Raw genomic sequence first — 12,935 nt, 5'->3', positions numbered from 1 at the left:
AGTCAAAAGGCACCTTTATAGACTACCTAAGATATGCATATAAATAGAGAGCGCGCTAGCTTTCATGAACCCAAGTTCACTTCCACAGACGCTGTCTGGAATGGTTTAGTCAGGAACCGTCCTGCCTTGAGCAGGCAGCTGGACTAGATAGCCGCATGGCGTCCCCTCTTCCAGCCCTACTTTCCTATGACCCCACCTCCCCACGGCTCACTCAGCTCTGCCCTCTGAGCAGCCAAAATAGGAGACCATCCTTCTCGCCTCCCCTCATTGAACGGCATCTCTGGTGCATGCTGAAGGTGACTGCAATGCTGAGAAGGGGACGCTGCCCTGACTGAGAGCCTGTCTCAAAGCTCATCAGCACACCAGGGGCTCTGCTGCATCAGAGACTAACAACAGGGGATAAAAGACACTGGCGGGCGGTATTAGAGCAACACAAGAAACCTGGCTAGCAGCAGGGTGTGTAGTCTTCGCAAGGGGGTTTGCCGGCAAACAGATGTATATCCATGACCTGTCACAACAAGCGAGGACATGGTTCTGCCTTCTCTATTCACACTGCTTCTGAGCCTGTTCCACCGAGGTCCACAGAAACTTTGCCAGTGACCCCAGGAGGTGAAGGATGAGGCATACAGCCTTGTACAGCCAGCGGCACCACCGTTCTGCCAGAGAAACCCAGCTCCCATCAGCTCAGCCTCCAGCTCCCAGCTGCTCCTACTTTCCTCCAGTCCCTTTCTCCTTGACCATCTCACTGCCCATTTTCCAGGCCACAGAGCTGGGTCCTGGGTAGTGTAACTATCTGAATGCCACGGCAGCCCAGCCAATGAACAAGGGACACAGGAATACGCATGATCTACTGCACAGGGCTTTACCGCTCCAAAGCACAGTGCAACGCCCTTGGGAATGAAGTGTTGATCAGAGCCACACAGATGTTAAGGCCCAGGCTTCTGGAAACAGATACTGATTTTAGCTGCCTCGTCGTGGGGTGTCCAACTTGGAACCCCCCCCGGGCATGATTAGCAAAGGAGATGGCCCCAGGGCTTGCCGTGATTTCACCCCAGGCTCTGAAGAAAACCTCAGCATGGGTGACATGCCCAGGATGACACAGGTGACAGCACAGCCAGGACCAAAACCTGGGAGCCTCCCTTCCTGGTCTCTGCTTTAACCATCTCCGCATGCCCCTTCTGAGCACTGCTTGCTAGACACCTGTGCACGGACCCACTGTGAACCCTCTGCCCTAAGCCTTTAAGCCCCTTTCCAAAATGGAGACTGCATCTTCCTTGTGTCAGGGAGGGAGAGTTACAGTCCGGCAGGTGCTGAAAGAAACTAGTGGAAACCCCAAATTCCTCACTTTCCTCATCACGGCCCCCCACCAAGCCTTTAAAGAGGCTCTTTAGAGCTGTTACAAAGTCAGTGCAAAAGGCAGATACCGCTGCTGAGTTAATCTCATGCTTCCCTGGAAAACAGTAGCAGCTTCGCACTGGCTCTGCTGGGACCTGACAGGGTGTCAGCAGGGCTACTATGGGTTATGGCACTGTGGGAGCAATTGCAACACCAGTGAGCTCAGCTCAGGTTGGGCAAGAGCTCTATTAACCAGCTGACGCAGCAGAGGGAAGTGACTTTTGCCCATGTTTTAGGACAGCCAGTTGGGGTCAACAGTGAGCGATGCAAAATGCTGGATCCCTGAAGCCAAAGCAAGCATCATCCGCTCGGCTCCTTTCTCTGAATGGCCTGGAGTGCAAGCGCTAGACTGGCTCTCGGATTAAGATCCTCCATGCATTGACGCTTGATGTCAAACCAGGGCTTGGTCTGGTGCTCTGAAGTCTCCAACTGAGAGGGCCTCTTCCCTTCCCTAAATAGCTCCTGGATTCTAATTTCTCAAGAGCAGGGTTTGCTCCTGCTTTTGGAGATCGAGTTTGGGACTCCTGAAGCCTTCCCCACCCATCCGCCTCTAACTTCCAGCACCTTCCCACAAGCGGGAATGTGCCTGCCCATCGGAGAGAGACAAAAATGTGCAGCCTCGGCAGAACGTGGAAGCTCTTCGCCGGCCCAGGGAGCCGGCCAAGCCCTTGCCAATGGCCATCTTGGCTGCGCTGCGCGCCGGATCCCTCGCAGACGTAGAGGGGCTTCTCGCACACAGCTCAGATACTCGCTTTGCTTTGTAAACACTCCTCAGCCCTCTGCGCTTTACACTGGCAAGCAGCCCGGGGAACGCTGCGCGGAGCCGTGCCGGATGGGGCTCGCCTTTCCCCGTGCGAGATTAACACTTGAGGGTGGAGTTCCTCTTCGGAGCCTCATCTCACAAACCGAAGGAAGGGGCTGCATTCCCCGCTGCTTCTTCAATGAGGCTTTAATGGGAGCTTGGTGGTTATGGCCTCCTGAAGGGGAACTAGCTGTGGAGGCAGCCTGGCTGGCCCCCCGCACGGGCACCTCTCCAAGCTGCATCCACACACCGCTGCCAGAGCCCCTCCATCCTGACCGGTGGCCCTGTTCCCCCAGGGCTGAGCCCCCGCACAGCTCTGCCAGCGAGGAACAGCAGTGCGACCTGCTATTGCCTCAGGCTTTGCCAGTGCACCTGAATCTCCTGGCTAGCAATGCGGCTGGTTCACCCCCCTCAAACATACCTCTGCCCTTCCTGCTCACCAGCACCTCAGGTCTGATCTGCCCCGCACCCTTTCATGCCTGTGCTGAATCCACTGCAGCTCTGCTCATGCCCTGATGTTCTCACCCACCTACAGCCTTTCCATTTGTTCCAGTCCTGAGGTGCTGCAAACTAGGGGTGACTTGCCGAGATTGAAAGCCATCCTCCAGGGGTTGAGCTGAGAACAATCCAACCCATTGCATCTGTGACTTGAGGGACATAGTAATATCTGGTCTGGTTAACCACAGGCACTGTGTAATGGGCTCTATGGGGGGTTGTGAATAGCAAGGGGGTGCTCTGGTCCTGAAAGATCTTGTACTCATCCTTTCCAGGTGCCAGGTGCTGTCTGGCAGTAACTGAGTGCTTCTGTGCTTTCCTCAAAGAGATGACCAATGCTCACTCACGCCTGGCTTTTCTCAGCCCAAAGTGTTGCTAGTGCCAGTCTGGGCTCTGGGGTATGAGGCCCTGCTATTTCCCCGTGAGCCATTTCACATCAGTATGACAGTACTGGGGTTTCCCAACTGCCCAGGCTCTTAGAGAGCACTGGGGCCTCATGCCCTCTCTGGAAAAATACTTTGAGGGAAGGCACGAAGAATTTAGCGCATCTCCCCGTGACCCTCATCATTCATCTTCGCCTATTTCCTGCAAAGCAAATCCTTAGCGAACCACTCTTACCTGCACAGAGCACACACTGTTTTCATATTGCTCTGCTGAGCACCCAAAATTACCACTGGATTGCTCCTGCCTTACCCAGGAAGTACAATGCCGCCTCGGAGCAAACAATTCTAACTCCTTTCAAGCCCCAGAGCAAAACCCTGGAGGTTTTCTTTTTAATTCACTGCCCTTTCCTCCACAGGTCAGGACATTTGGTTGTGAAACAAACTTCAGAGGGAGTGACCCTGGACAGTCCCTCAATAGTACTTAGATAACTCTGGCCTCCCCTCCCCACCCCTCCCAACAAACATTTCTCCCCACAAAAGCCAGGAGCAATCCCTCTATCCCATCTGAGCCTTCCCCTGCCCTGCACCCCAGAAACAGAGAACAAGATAAGTCTGAACCAAACCACTGACTTGACAGTTTGAGCTCTCCCAAGTAAACTCCAACCCCCTGTCCTCTCCAGGTGCGATAAAAGACAAGCAAGAAAGATGCTGATCACCTATACACCTACTTTGCAGAAGCAAAAGCTGCCACAGGAGGAGTTTTGCAAGTTGCTCCATTCTTCAGCCTCTGCGCGTTTCTCTCTCTCCCGAAAACAAGTCGTCAAAGTCTTCTTTTTTCTTTCTTTTTTTTTTTTTTGCTAACTTGAAAACACTATGACCTCATCAGTTTACAGCCACGGACCCAAGGACAGCAGCTCGTATTCCACAGAATTACTCCACCTACAACTTACAACTCCCACCTCCTCCTACATCCCCCCCCCACTCCACCTCCTTCCTCTCCCTAATGCTGGTTGCTCAATTCCTCCGAACACGCTCTCCACCCACTCCCCCCCCCCCACTTCTCCTCTGAAGTCTTCTGCTCTGCTCCCTGACTTTGTTTGATGTACCAGTTTTATCTGGTGGTGTTAGCTGGTCCCACTCTGCTCTGAAAACAAGCCCCCACCGTCCTCCCTTCGGAGTCTGGAACTAATTTTCCTGGTGTTTTTACTGGATCCAGCTGTTCCTTCCTTTGTTTGACACTCATCCAGCAGTCTGCCTGCGATCTGATTCTTTCCTGCCCTCTGTGGGTTTTGATCCTTCCCTCCTCACATGGTTTTACTTTAAAAATCAAGTCTTAGAAGTTGACTTAGAAAACAAGGTTTACTTTCAGGCCCATGATTAGCAGGCAATCACTGAATAGCAGCAATCCTAGCAAGAGGATATTAATGTCAATGCTCTTGAACCACCATTAAGACACTTGATTTCAGGACAGTGTACACAAAAGAGCCCAGATGATGATGATGTCCTAAACTAACAGACCACTCAGCAGTCTTTCTTGCAAGTCACCCTGCCTCAGATGCATTGATGGGAGAGACCTGAGAAGTCTAAACCTCCACATTCACATCCCCTGTATGAAAACAAACTTGAATGACCAGTGGGGGCCAAACTTTTTTGATAGGCATGCCAAAAATTTGGTAGGCATGCCATCTCCTCCTCAAGTGCCACTCTGATCCCCTCCTCCTGCCCAATCGGTTGCTCTGCTTTCTGCTCCATGCCTGATCTGCATTGCATGGAGCTGCCCAGTGCTCCCTGCCTGATCTGTGACTCTGCTTTCTACGTCCTACCTTACCTGTTGCTATATTCCCCATCTTCTCCCCAATCTGCTGCATGCCACATGCGGAGGATGCCCACGCCACAAGTTGGCCATCACTGAACTATGCTATGGACTCTCTGACTGCCATTCAGTGGAACAACAGGCACCTTACACAACTGACCTTGCAAGGTCCAATATTATATTCTTTATTTCCTTTCTCTGCTCCCAGGCTTTTAGAAATGAGACTAATAGTTGAAAGCTTAATGGTGTTTCCTGTATCCACTGCTCTGGCAGTCGGTACAGAGCAAAAAAACCATGTACCTATGAAGAATCAGAATTCTCAAGGGCCCGGGGGCAGCGAGAAGGTAAATGCCACCGAAGACGAGTTACCGGAAGTAGCAGAGAAGCCTCCACAGAAAGACGAGTTGGGTCAAGAAGTGCTGATGCCAAAGAGAGAAACCCTACTGCCAGGGCCAGCATGCTTTATGAGCACCTGCCGGCTCCGACTGGCAGGGTGAAACTCAAGCAGCTAGATAAAAGCTGCTCAGGAGACCACAGGAGGGGGACCAGAAGTGAGTTCCTGGAGCCACGAAGAGCAGTGTCCTGGCATGAATTGCCCTGGCAGGAGCGATTGGTTGGAGCCAGTGCGGCAGCCCACAGATATAGGCTCAGAGGAGCCTGTTTACTTACCGGGGGAACTTGCATGGAAGCCTCATTGCAATGGGTGGGTCCGGGACAACGAGGTTCCTGTGGAAAGAGGATAACTGAGCATTAGAAGTGTGAATAAAAATGGAATTAGCGAGCAATTATTGCCACCCCCCCAATCCCTCTCTTAAAGGGAATTCACGGACTATTCTGACACTGGGCAAGTGATAAGGAGTAAAGGACTGAGTGAGTAGCCCCAAGAATGTGATGGTATTTTTGGGGGGAAACTGTTGAAGACAATATTGCACTAGGGCCGTGAGCCTCTATTTACATGACTGTGACTGTGACACTGGGTTGGCAGCAGGTGGGGTGCAGGGGAGGCAGAGCCCCAGGAGATAGTGCCTGATCTGGCCAAGTGTTTGTGCTGGGAGACTGAAGACCTTCCTCACATTCACAAGAAATTTTAAGACCAAGTCATGGCACGTAAGAGAGCATTTGGCACTAGCAAAGTTAAGTCAACAGGCCGAACTGTCTACCTGTAAAGACACAGATGCAGGGAGCCGTGCCGAAAGAGGTAAGCGTCCAGCCAAGGAACAGCATGGACGGTTACAGGCCCCTACAAAAGAAGAAAAAGACTGATAAATTAATCTTGTTCTACACAAAACTGTACTAATATAGTTAAAAGTGTGATTTCATATCAGATTAGTTAAACCAAGGCATCTTGGTACATGGATGCTCTTACATCAGTTTAAGATGGGCTCATATTAGTTTAGCCTGCCTCAGTAAATGCACAGACACATGCTAAACCAATAAATAAAACTGATGTAACTTGTGTGTAGACAAGCCGTTATAGTCAATCGAGTGGAATATCTGGGAAGTATCCACAGATAATTCTCTTTTCCTTCCAAGAAAAAAAAGCTGGCCACCAAATAACTCCCAAGTCCAACACCAATCTGAGTTTTCCTCCAGTTCAAACAGTTCTTGCTTTCAAAATCAGACAGACGTGTTTTCAGTTCCCAAAGTTTTTCACTCTCCAGAGGCGAATGTTACCCTGCAGAATACCAGCTCATTGTGCACCATAAACAGGAGCTTCAGAGCCAAGAAAGTCAAGGAGGTAGAGGGTACAGGAAACAGAAAGCAAGAGCTCCTGATCCTAGACAGGTTTCCTAACTCTCCCAGGAGGAAAATGAATGAAAACAGTCGGAAGTAACAGTAGAGTCTAGGTCTGAAATTTATAAGCCCTTCATTGTGAGCTGAGACTTTTGCTTCGTCTCCACTATGTTTCAGCCCACACCACATCCTGAAATAAATATTCAGTGCACCAAAGACAATTCCTGCTGCTATCAGTTTCTACACTGAGGAGATCATAAAAGAAGTAAGAGCAATTTGTTTTCAAACAAGAAAACAAATTATGGTGGGAGTTCCTCGAGGGAGTGATCCTGCAGGCACAAAGGGGTACCATCCCAGTACACATAAAGAGAAACAGAAAAGCCAAGAAACCCTCTTGGCTGAGCAGGGAAATCTAGGAAAGCCTACAAGGGAAAAGAGAGGCTTACAGGTGATGGAAGCAGGGAGCAGCCACCAAGGAGGAGTATACCTGCTTGGCTCACACTTGCAGGGAAGCAGTGAGGAAGGCCAAAGCAGAAACTCAGGCTGGCAACGAAGATTAAGGTTAACAAAAAGGTCTTCTTTAAGTATGTACGAAGCGAGAAGGTGGCGCAGGGTAGCATGGACTAGGGCAATTTGTAACAGATAGGATGGACAAAGCTGAGCTCTTAAACAATTTCTTTGCATCTGTATTCCTGGAAACAGATACAAACATACCTCCCAGAGAGACTAGTCTGGCTTGAGAGAGATACCAATCCACCAACAGTTAGCACTGACCTGGTGAAGGGGCACTTGGCGGGGTTGGATGTATTTAAGTTGGCAGGCCCCAATGATCTTCACCCAAGGGTACTAAAGGAATTAGCCAGTGTCATAAAGCCACTTACACAACTGTTTGAGAGCACGTGGTGCTCAGGGCAGGTCCCAGATGACTAGAAAAAGGCCAACATGGTCGCTATTTTCAAGAAGGGGAGGAAGGAGGCCCCAGATAATTATAGGCCAGTTAGCCTCACCTCTATTCTTGGCAAGATCTTAGAAAAATCATTTAAAAAACCCCACATTTGTGGGGGGCCAGAGGCAATACAATGTTAAGGGGAAACCAGCATGGGTCGCACCCAATTCTTACTAGTAAACCAAGTACCTGTGACGTGGATTTTTTCAGTCAGGTGGGTGGAAAACTGGCTCACGGGATGCACCCAGAGTGGTGGTGGATGGGCTGGTTTCTACCTTGGAGATTTGGGCAGTGGTGTCCCCCAAGGCTCTGTCCTTGGCCAGTGCTGTTCAATATCTTCATCAACAATCTGGACGAGGGTGTAGAAAGCACTGCGTCGAAATTCGCAGACGACACCAAACTATGGGGTACAGTAAACACGCAAGAGGGTAGCGAATGAATTGGATAGAGATAGATTTGGATAGAGTGGGCAAGTGGGCAGATCAGAATAGAGTGCAGTTTAACAAAGGTAAGTACCAAGTCCTACACCTGGGGAGAAGAATTCACCAATACACCTACAGACTGGGAAGTGCCATTCTATGCAGTAGGCCTGTGCAAAGCAGCTAGTATTTGCTTCAGATTCAGATTCGGCCGATTCGGGGGACAGTGATCAATTCAGTGATTCGAATCACTATCCCGATTTGATTTGGTCGAATCTGATTCAGAGACGTGGCTACAGTGGTAAGAGATCTTGGAGTCGTAGTCGATGCAAAAATGAACATGTGTAGCCAATGTGACAAGGTAATAAGTAAAGCCAACCACACGCTGTCTCGCATTAGCAAGTGCATCACGAGCAGGTCTAGGGAGGTGATGCTTACCCTCTATGTGGTATTATTGAGGCCTCAACTGGAGTACTGCATCCAGTTTTGGGTGCTGGATTTCAAGAGGGATACGGATAACCTGGAAAGGTTTCAGAGGGCTACTCGTATGGTTGAGGCCCTGCAGGCAAGATCCTATGAAGACAGACTGAGGGATATGAATCTCTTCAGCCTCCACAAGAGAAGGCTGAGAGGTGATCTTGTGGCTGCCTACAAACTTATCGGGGGGGTCGGGTCAGGTCAGCAGGGAATAGGGGATACTCCATTTTACCAGGGCGCCCCTCAGCGTTACTAGAAACAATGGCCATAAACTGAAGAAGCGTAGATTTAGATTGGTCATCGGGATGAAATTCTTTATGGTGAGGGTTGCCAAAATATGGAATAGACTTCCAAGGGAGGTGGTGCTTTCCCCTACCTTGGAGGTCTTCAAGAGGAGGTTAGACAAATGCCTGGCTGGGGTCACTTGACCCCAGTGCTCTTTCTTGCCCAGAGCAGGGGGTTGGACTCGATGATCTAATCCCTTCTGACCCTAGAAATCTATGGAGAAAAAGACTCCATGGCTCGCACCAGACCAGCACACCAAACACTGGTGAAGTGGGTTTCTCTGCTCTGTATCAACCCATGTCTTGCTTCTTTCTCAGGTTATTCATAGCCTGATCTCCAAGTGGACAAGATGGAAGAAGGCATTTTGAGTTGGGATGCTTCGGTCTTTCTGGTTCAGGACTGATTTGCCACGTGGCCTGATGGCAACTCACTAAGAAGAGCTGGGTTCCTTCAACTCCCGCAAACAGCAGCGCTGAAATCAAGTCAGATCTCACTTGCCTCAGGCTAGTCGTATGTGACATTGCCATCACAACACTCACTCTTTCCATAGAGATACTGGGGGCTTCATTGCTTGTAAAACATTCGAGATCTTTGTATGAAAACTGAACCAAAACCTAGTTCTAGGCACTCTGCAGCTCTGAAGGGGAGAAACAAGGAGAGGGAGAAGCAATATGGAAGTGTCATGTGCTGCAGAAGACAAGTCCTGCCCTAAGCAGCTTATGCTTTAAACAGACAAGACGGACAACAACATGTCCTCATTTCTCAGGTGAGGCACAGAGAGACGCCAGAGAAAATCAAAAGGGTCTAGGCTCCTATATCACTTAGGGGCTTCTGAAAACAATGCCTTTCTGTGGCTTCCCTGAGGCCCAAGAGGGAGCCCATGGAAGAGCCAGAAGATGAACCCAGATCTTGTGCATCATACTTTAATATTTGAACACAGACCAGAATCTGGGAGCTTTTTGTCCAGTGCTAGTGCCACAAAGTGCTACACTTAGATGAGATGTGAAGTTGAGCACATGCCTTGCACCTTCCTCCGCTGTCTGTTCCAGAGGAAGTTATAAAAACCCAGGGCTCACTGGTAGGTAGAAAAAGTCCTGATGATTGTGTCCTTTCTCTGGACCAGCTAGCACTTATGGTAGACTAGCTGTCACTGTTTTGAACAGCGCATGAAGTATGTTAGGATGGGGCCCAAGTTCTCAGTGGGCATAAAATGGCACCGATCCAGTAGAATTTGGCCTCGGGCTTTGGTCTTAAAGACTTGCTGGAGAACTGCTAGACTGTGCTGTAGGCTGGAAGAGTGAACTACATCCCACTACAGAGTTATACAGGCTCAGTGAAGTACCCAGTTGAAAGCAGATCATTTTCTAGCGATTGCTAATGGGCTCTTCTCCAAGGGCCCTGTAGTCTGACAGCATAGAGCCTAGCGGGGGGGAAGAGTAACAAAAGGTCTCCGGTCTCTTCTCTTGTCCCATGATGTGAAACCTGAAATGGGACCTTTCCAATAATCCTCTATGATCTGACCTGCCTGGAATAGTTCTCTCACCGGACAAGTATTTGGGAGACTGCTTTCTCCAAGTGGTTTCAATTTACTCAGCAGAGAATGCAGTCCTTGAGGTTTTGCTGCCATCACAGTCCCTCCCACTGCCCGATGCCCACCCTCTATTCCAGCCCCTTCAGGACGCTCCTTTGCCCAGTCCTGAGCCCATGCTGAGCCGTGAAGCTCACCAAACACCTTGAAGTGGCTCTAACCCCTTTGCCAGGTGGAACTTGCTATCGGGACCCGTTGCCAGCTTTGTGCAGCCATCCTGTTTGGTAGTTTGTCATGCAGCACCAAAGGAATGGAAATCTTTAGCAGCTGGCAGCCTTTACCACTTTGTGGGCAGACACATTGTTATTCAGTCATTAACCCTCCCATCTTCATAAGAGAAGAGTTTCAGACTCTGCTGCTCAATGCACAGCAGCAGGACAAGCCCCACTCCTGACACTGGCAGCCACCTACAGACCAGCAAGAGAGCTTGGTGGCCACCTTTGACACACCTGAATTTCCTAACCCCATCTATTAAGCCCTGGCAGAGTTGCCTTGTCCTTCCAAGAGAAATAAATACATAGCCCTTGAAACTAAAAATGACAATTGTGGAGACCTGCCAGATGCAACCTTAAAAACAGAAAAAGAAAGAAGGGTGGGGAGTGTTTCTGTAAAAAAAAATGTGCGTCCCTTGTCATAGTACTGAGCAGCGCCTCGTGTGCTAGGTGACAGGCATCTCTATCCCACTGCCTTCCTCCACCATCTTGCTGCATTTCAACGAAGCTTTAGGTATCTAGCCAGGCAAATGCTTCACAAAGCAAAGTGCATGATAAATATAATCCTTCATTGGAGAGGCTTAATGCCAGTGTATGCTGTTGCTGCAGATTCTGCAATAAGTGTGAACTCAAGGACAGCCTGGCCAGAGGCTACTGAGTCCAGTGCCTGTCTCCCTCAGTGACCAGAACCAGATGCTGCAAGAGAAGCTGCTAGGAATTCCAACAATTATTCAATAATCTGTCCACCAGCAAAGTTTCCTGTTAACTCTCTCAGCCCTGACAGCCTCCACGCCAGCCTGCTGGAAACAAGAGCCATAATGTTCTGGATTAACTAGGCTGGTTCCAATAAGAACCCACTGAAGGTTTCCCCCAAACCTGATGGGAATCATGTTGCAGGAGTAGGAAGGATTGGGGGTAACCGTGTGAGCGCACTTTGCTTCTTTTGATTGTTTTCTTGCTTCTCTGCTCTTGCCAGGATCTGAGACACCAGGCAGTGCTGATCTCAGTCTTATGACAACCAGGAAAGAGTAGCGCTCTTCCAAGTACACCACGGGGGAGCCAGAGAAGAGAGCATTTGTTCTGAGAAGCACTGCACGGTTTGCCTCTTGCTTGCTCTGACCTGGTCTCTGCAGCAATAAGGTGATGACCCTCTTCGCAGGGCTGGCACCAAACAATGCAGGGCACCATGCAGAGTAGGCCTGAGCTCGTAAGCAGAGTGAAGGACGTGGTATATGGATTCTGGTTAATGGATCAACAATTCATTGGGCAAGCATGAAATTCTTACTTCTTTCGGTGCCTCCATTTCCCCCCAATAAGAAACAACCTAAGATCTAACTCAGTCACTCCGCCAAGCACTTGGAGACCCTCAGATAGAAAGGGTTAGAGGAATGGTTCACAACCTTTTCAGACTCAAGACACTCCTTGATAGAATCAGGCATGCCTTGGAAAATGCCATCTCTTCATTTTCACTCTTTTTTGACCACAGAAAAACAATAAAGCAATTCGTCTTTGCAAAGAACTGAGAAAGACCACAGAGTGTTTTTGACACTCTGGCTTCCTATTCGAAATCCCTAGGTTTATCTTGTGAATCATGTGCGCACACCTCAGTGCTAACCTTGCCTTGAAAGGACCAAAGCAATGCGGCACCTTGACTGAGAAATCACTGGGCTAGATGGAGGCAACGTTCGTAATCCAGCTCCTTGACCTTCCACCCGTAATGATCACTTCTCCATCTCTTGCTGCCCCAGAAGCTGACCCCTGACAGCCAGAATCATAGGTGATGTAGATAAGCACGACCCCACAAACAACGCTTGTCTACAGTACCTGAGGATCCGACCAATTACGTGTGTGAAGGAGAGAAGGGACCTTTCCTGTTTTACCGTGTTGCAAGATGAAATCAGCAAGATGAAAAAGCTCTGAACTGATAAGCCACTGCTCAGCCATGTCATCAGATGGGACTGCCAGGAAAACACTGGACTAAGGGCCTGGAAACCCATGCCAGTGCCACCCTTGTGCAGATACCTCAACACTATCTCCTCTCCCTTCCCCTTTCCTTCATTCTCACCTACAGCGTGAGCCAGGCCTTCTAGGCTTTAGCTGCAGGTTGTTTTTCCACCCCATTCCCTGCTGGCCTGGCATCACAGAGGTTACTGGCTGTGCCTTGCATGACTTGTGGGGATGGCTGTGGATTTCTGTGGTTGCTGTTGTAATGAAGCGGCTATTTCCTGACTGCAAGGAGCCAAATCCAGGCAGGAGCCAACAAGGTCTTGAAAAGAAAATAACTAAGCTGGAGAGAAGAACAGCAGACTCTGGGGCTCAGGCAGGGAGAAGGAGAGTGAGGAAAGGATCCAAGGTATTCATATAGGATCCCTCTCTGAGCAGGTGG

The 12,935-nt window shown here is 49.6% G+C and overlaps 1 protein-coding gene across 1 annotated transcript in view; it reads right to left on the bottom strand.

Annotated features, from left to right (window-relative positions):
* The window catches only part of MXRA8 (matrix remodeling associated 8), a 31,897-nt gene extending 27,843 nt beyond the window's left edge, over positions 1–4,054 (bottom strand). Inside the window, exon 1 of the mRNA XM_019541575.1 lies at positions 3,804–4,054. Within this exon, the coding sequence (XP_019397120.1) occupies positions 3,804–3,852 (49 nt within the window). The 5' untranslated portion in view covers positions 3,853–4,054. The remainder of the gene's footprint in view (positions 1–3,803) is intronic.
* Between the last annotated feature and the right edge of the window lie 8,881 nt (positions 4,055–12,935).

Source organism: Crocodylus porosus, unplaced genomic scaffold (assembly GCF_001723895.1).
Source record: "Crocodylus porosus isolate Cpor-Errol unplaced genomic scaffold, CroPor_comp1, whole genome shotgun sequence".
NCBI classification, from domain to species: Eukaryota; Metazoa; Chordata; order Crocodylia; family Crocodylidae; genus Crocodylus; species Crocodylus porosus.
Note: the sequence above shows the minus strand (reverse complement) of the source record. Positions and strands in the feature narration are given on the sequence as shown.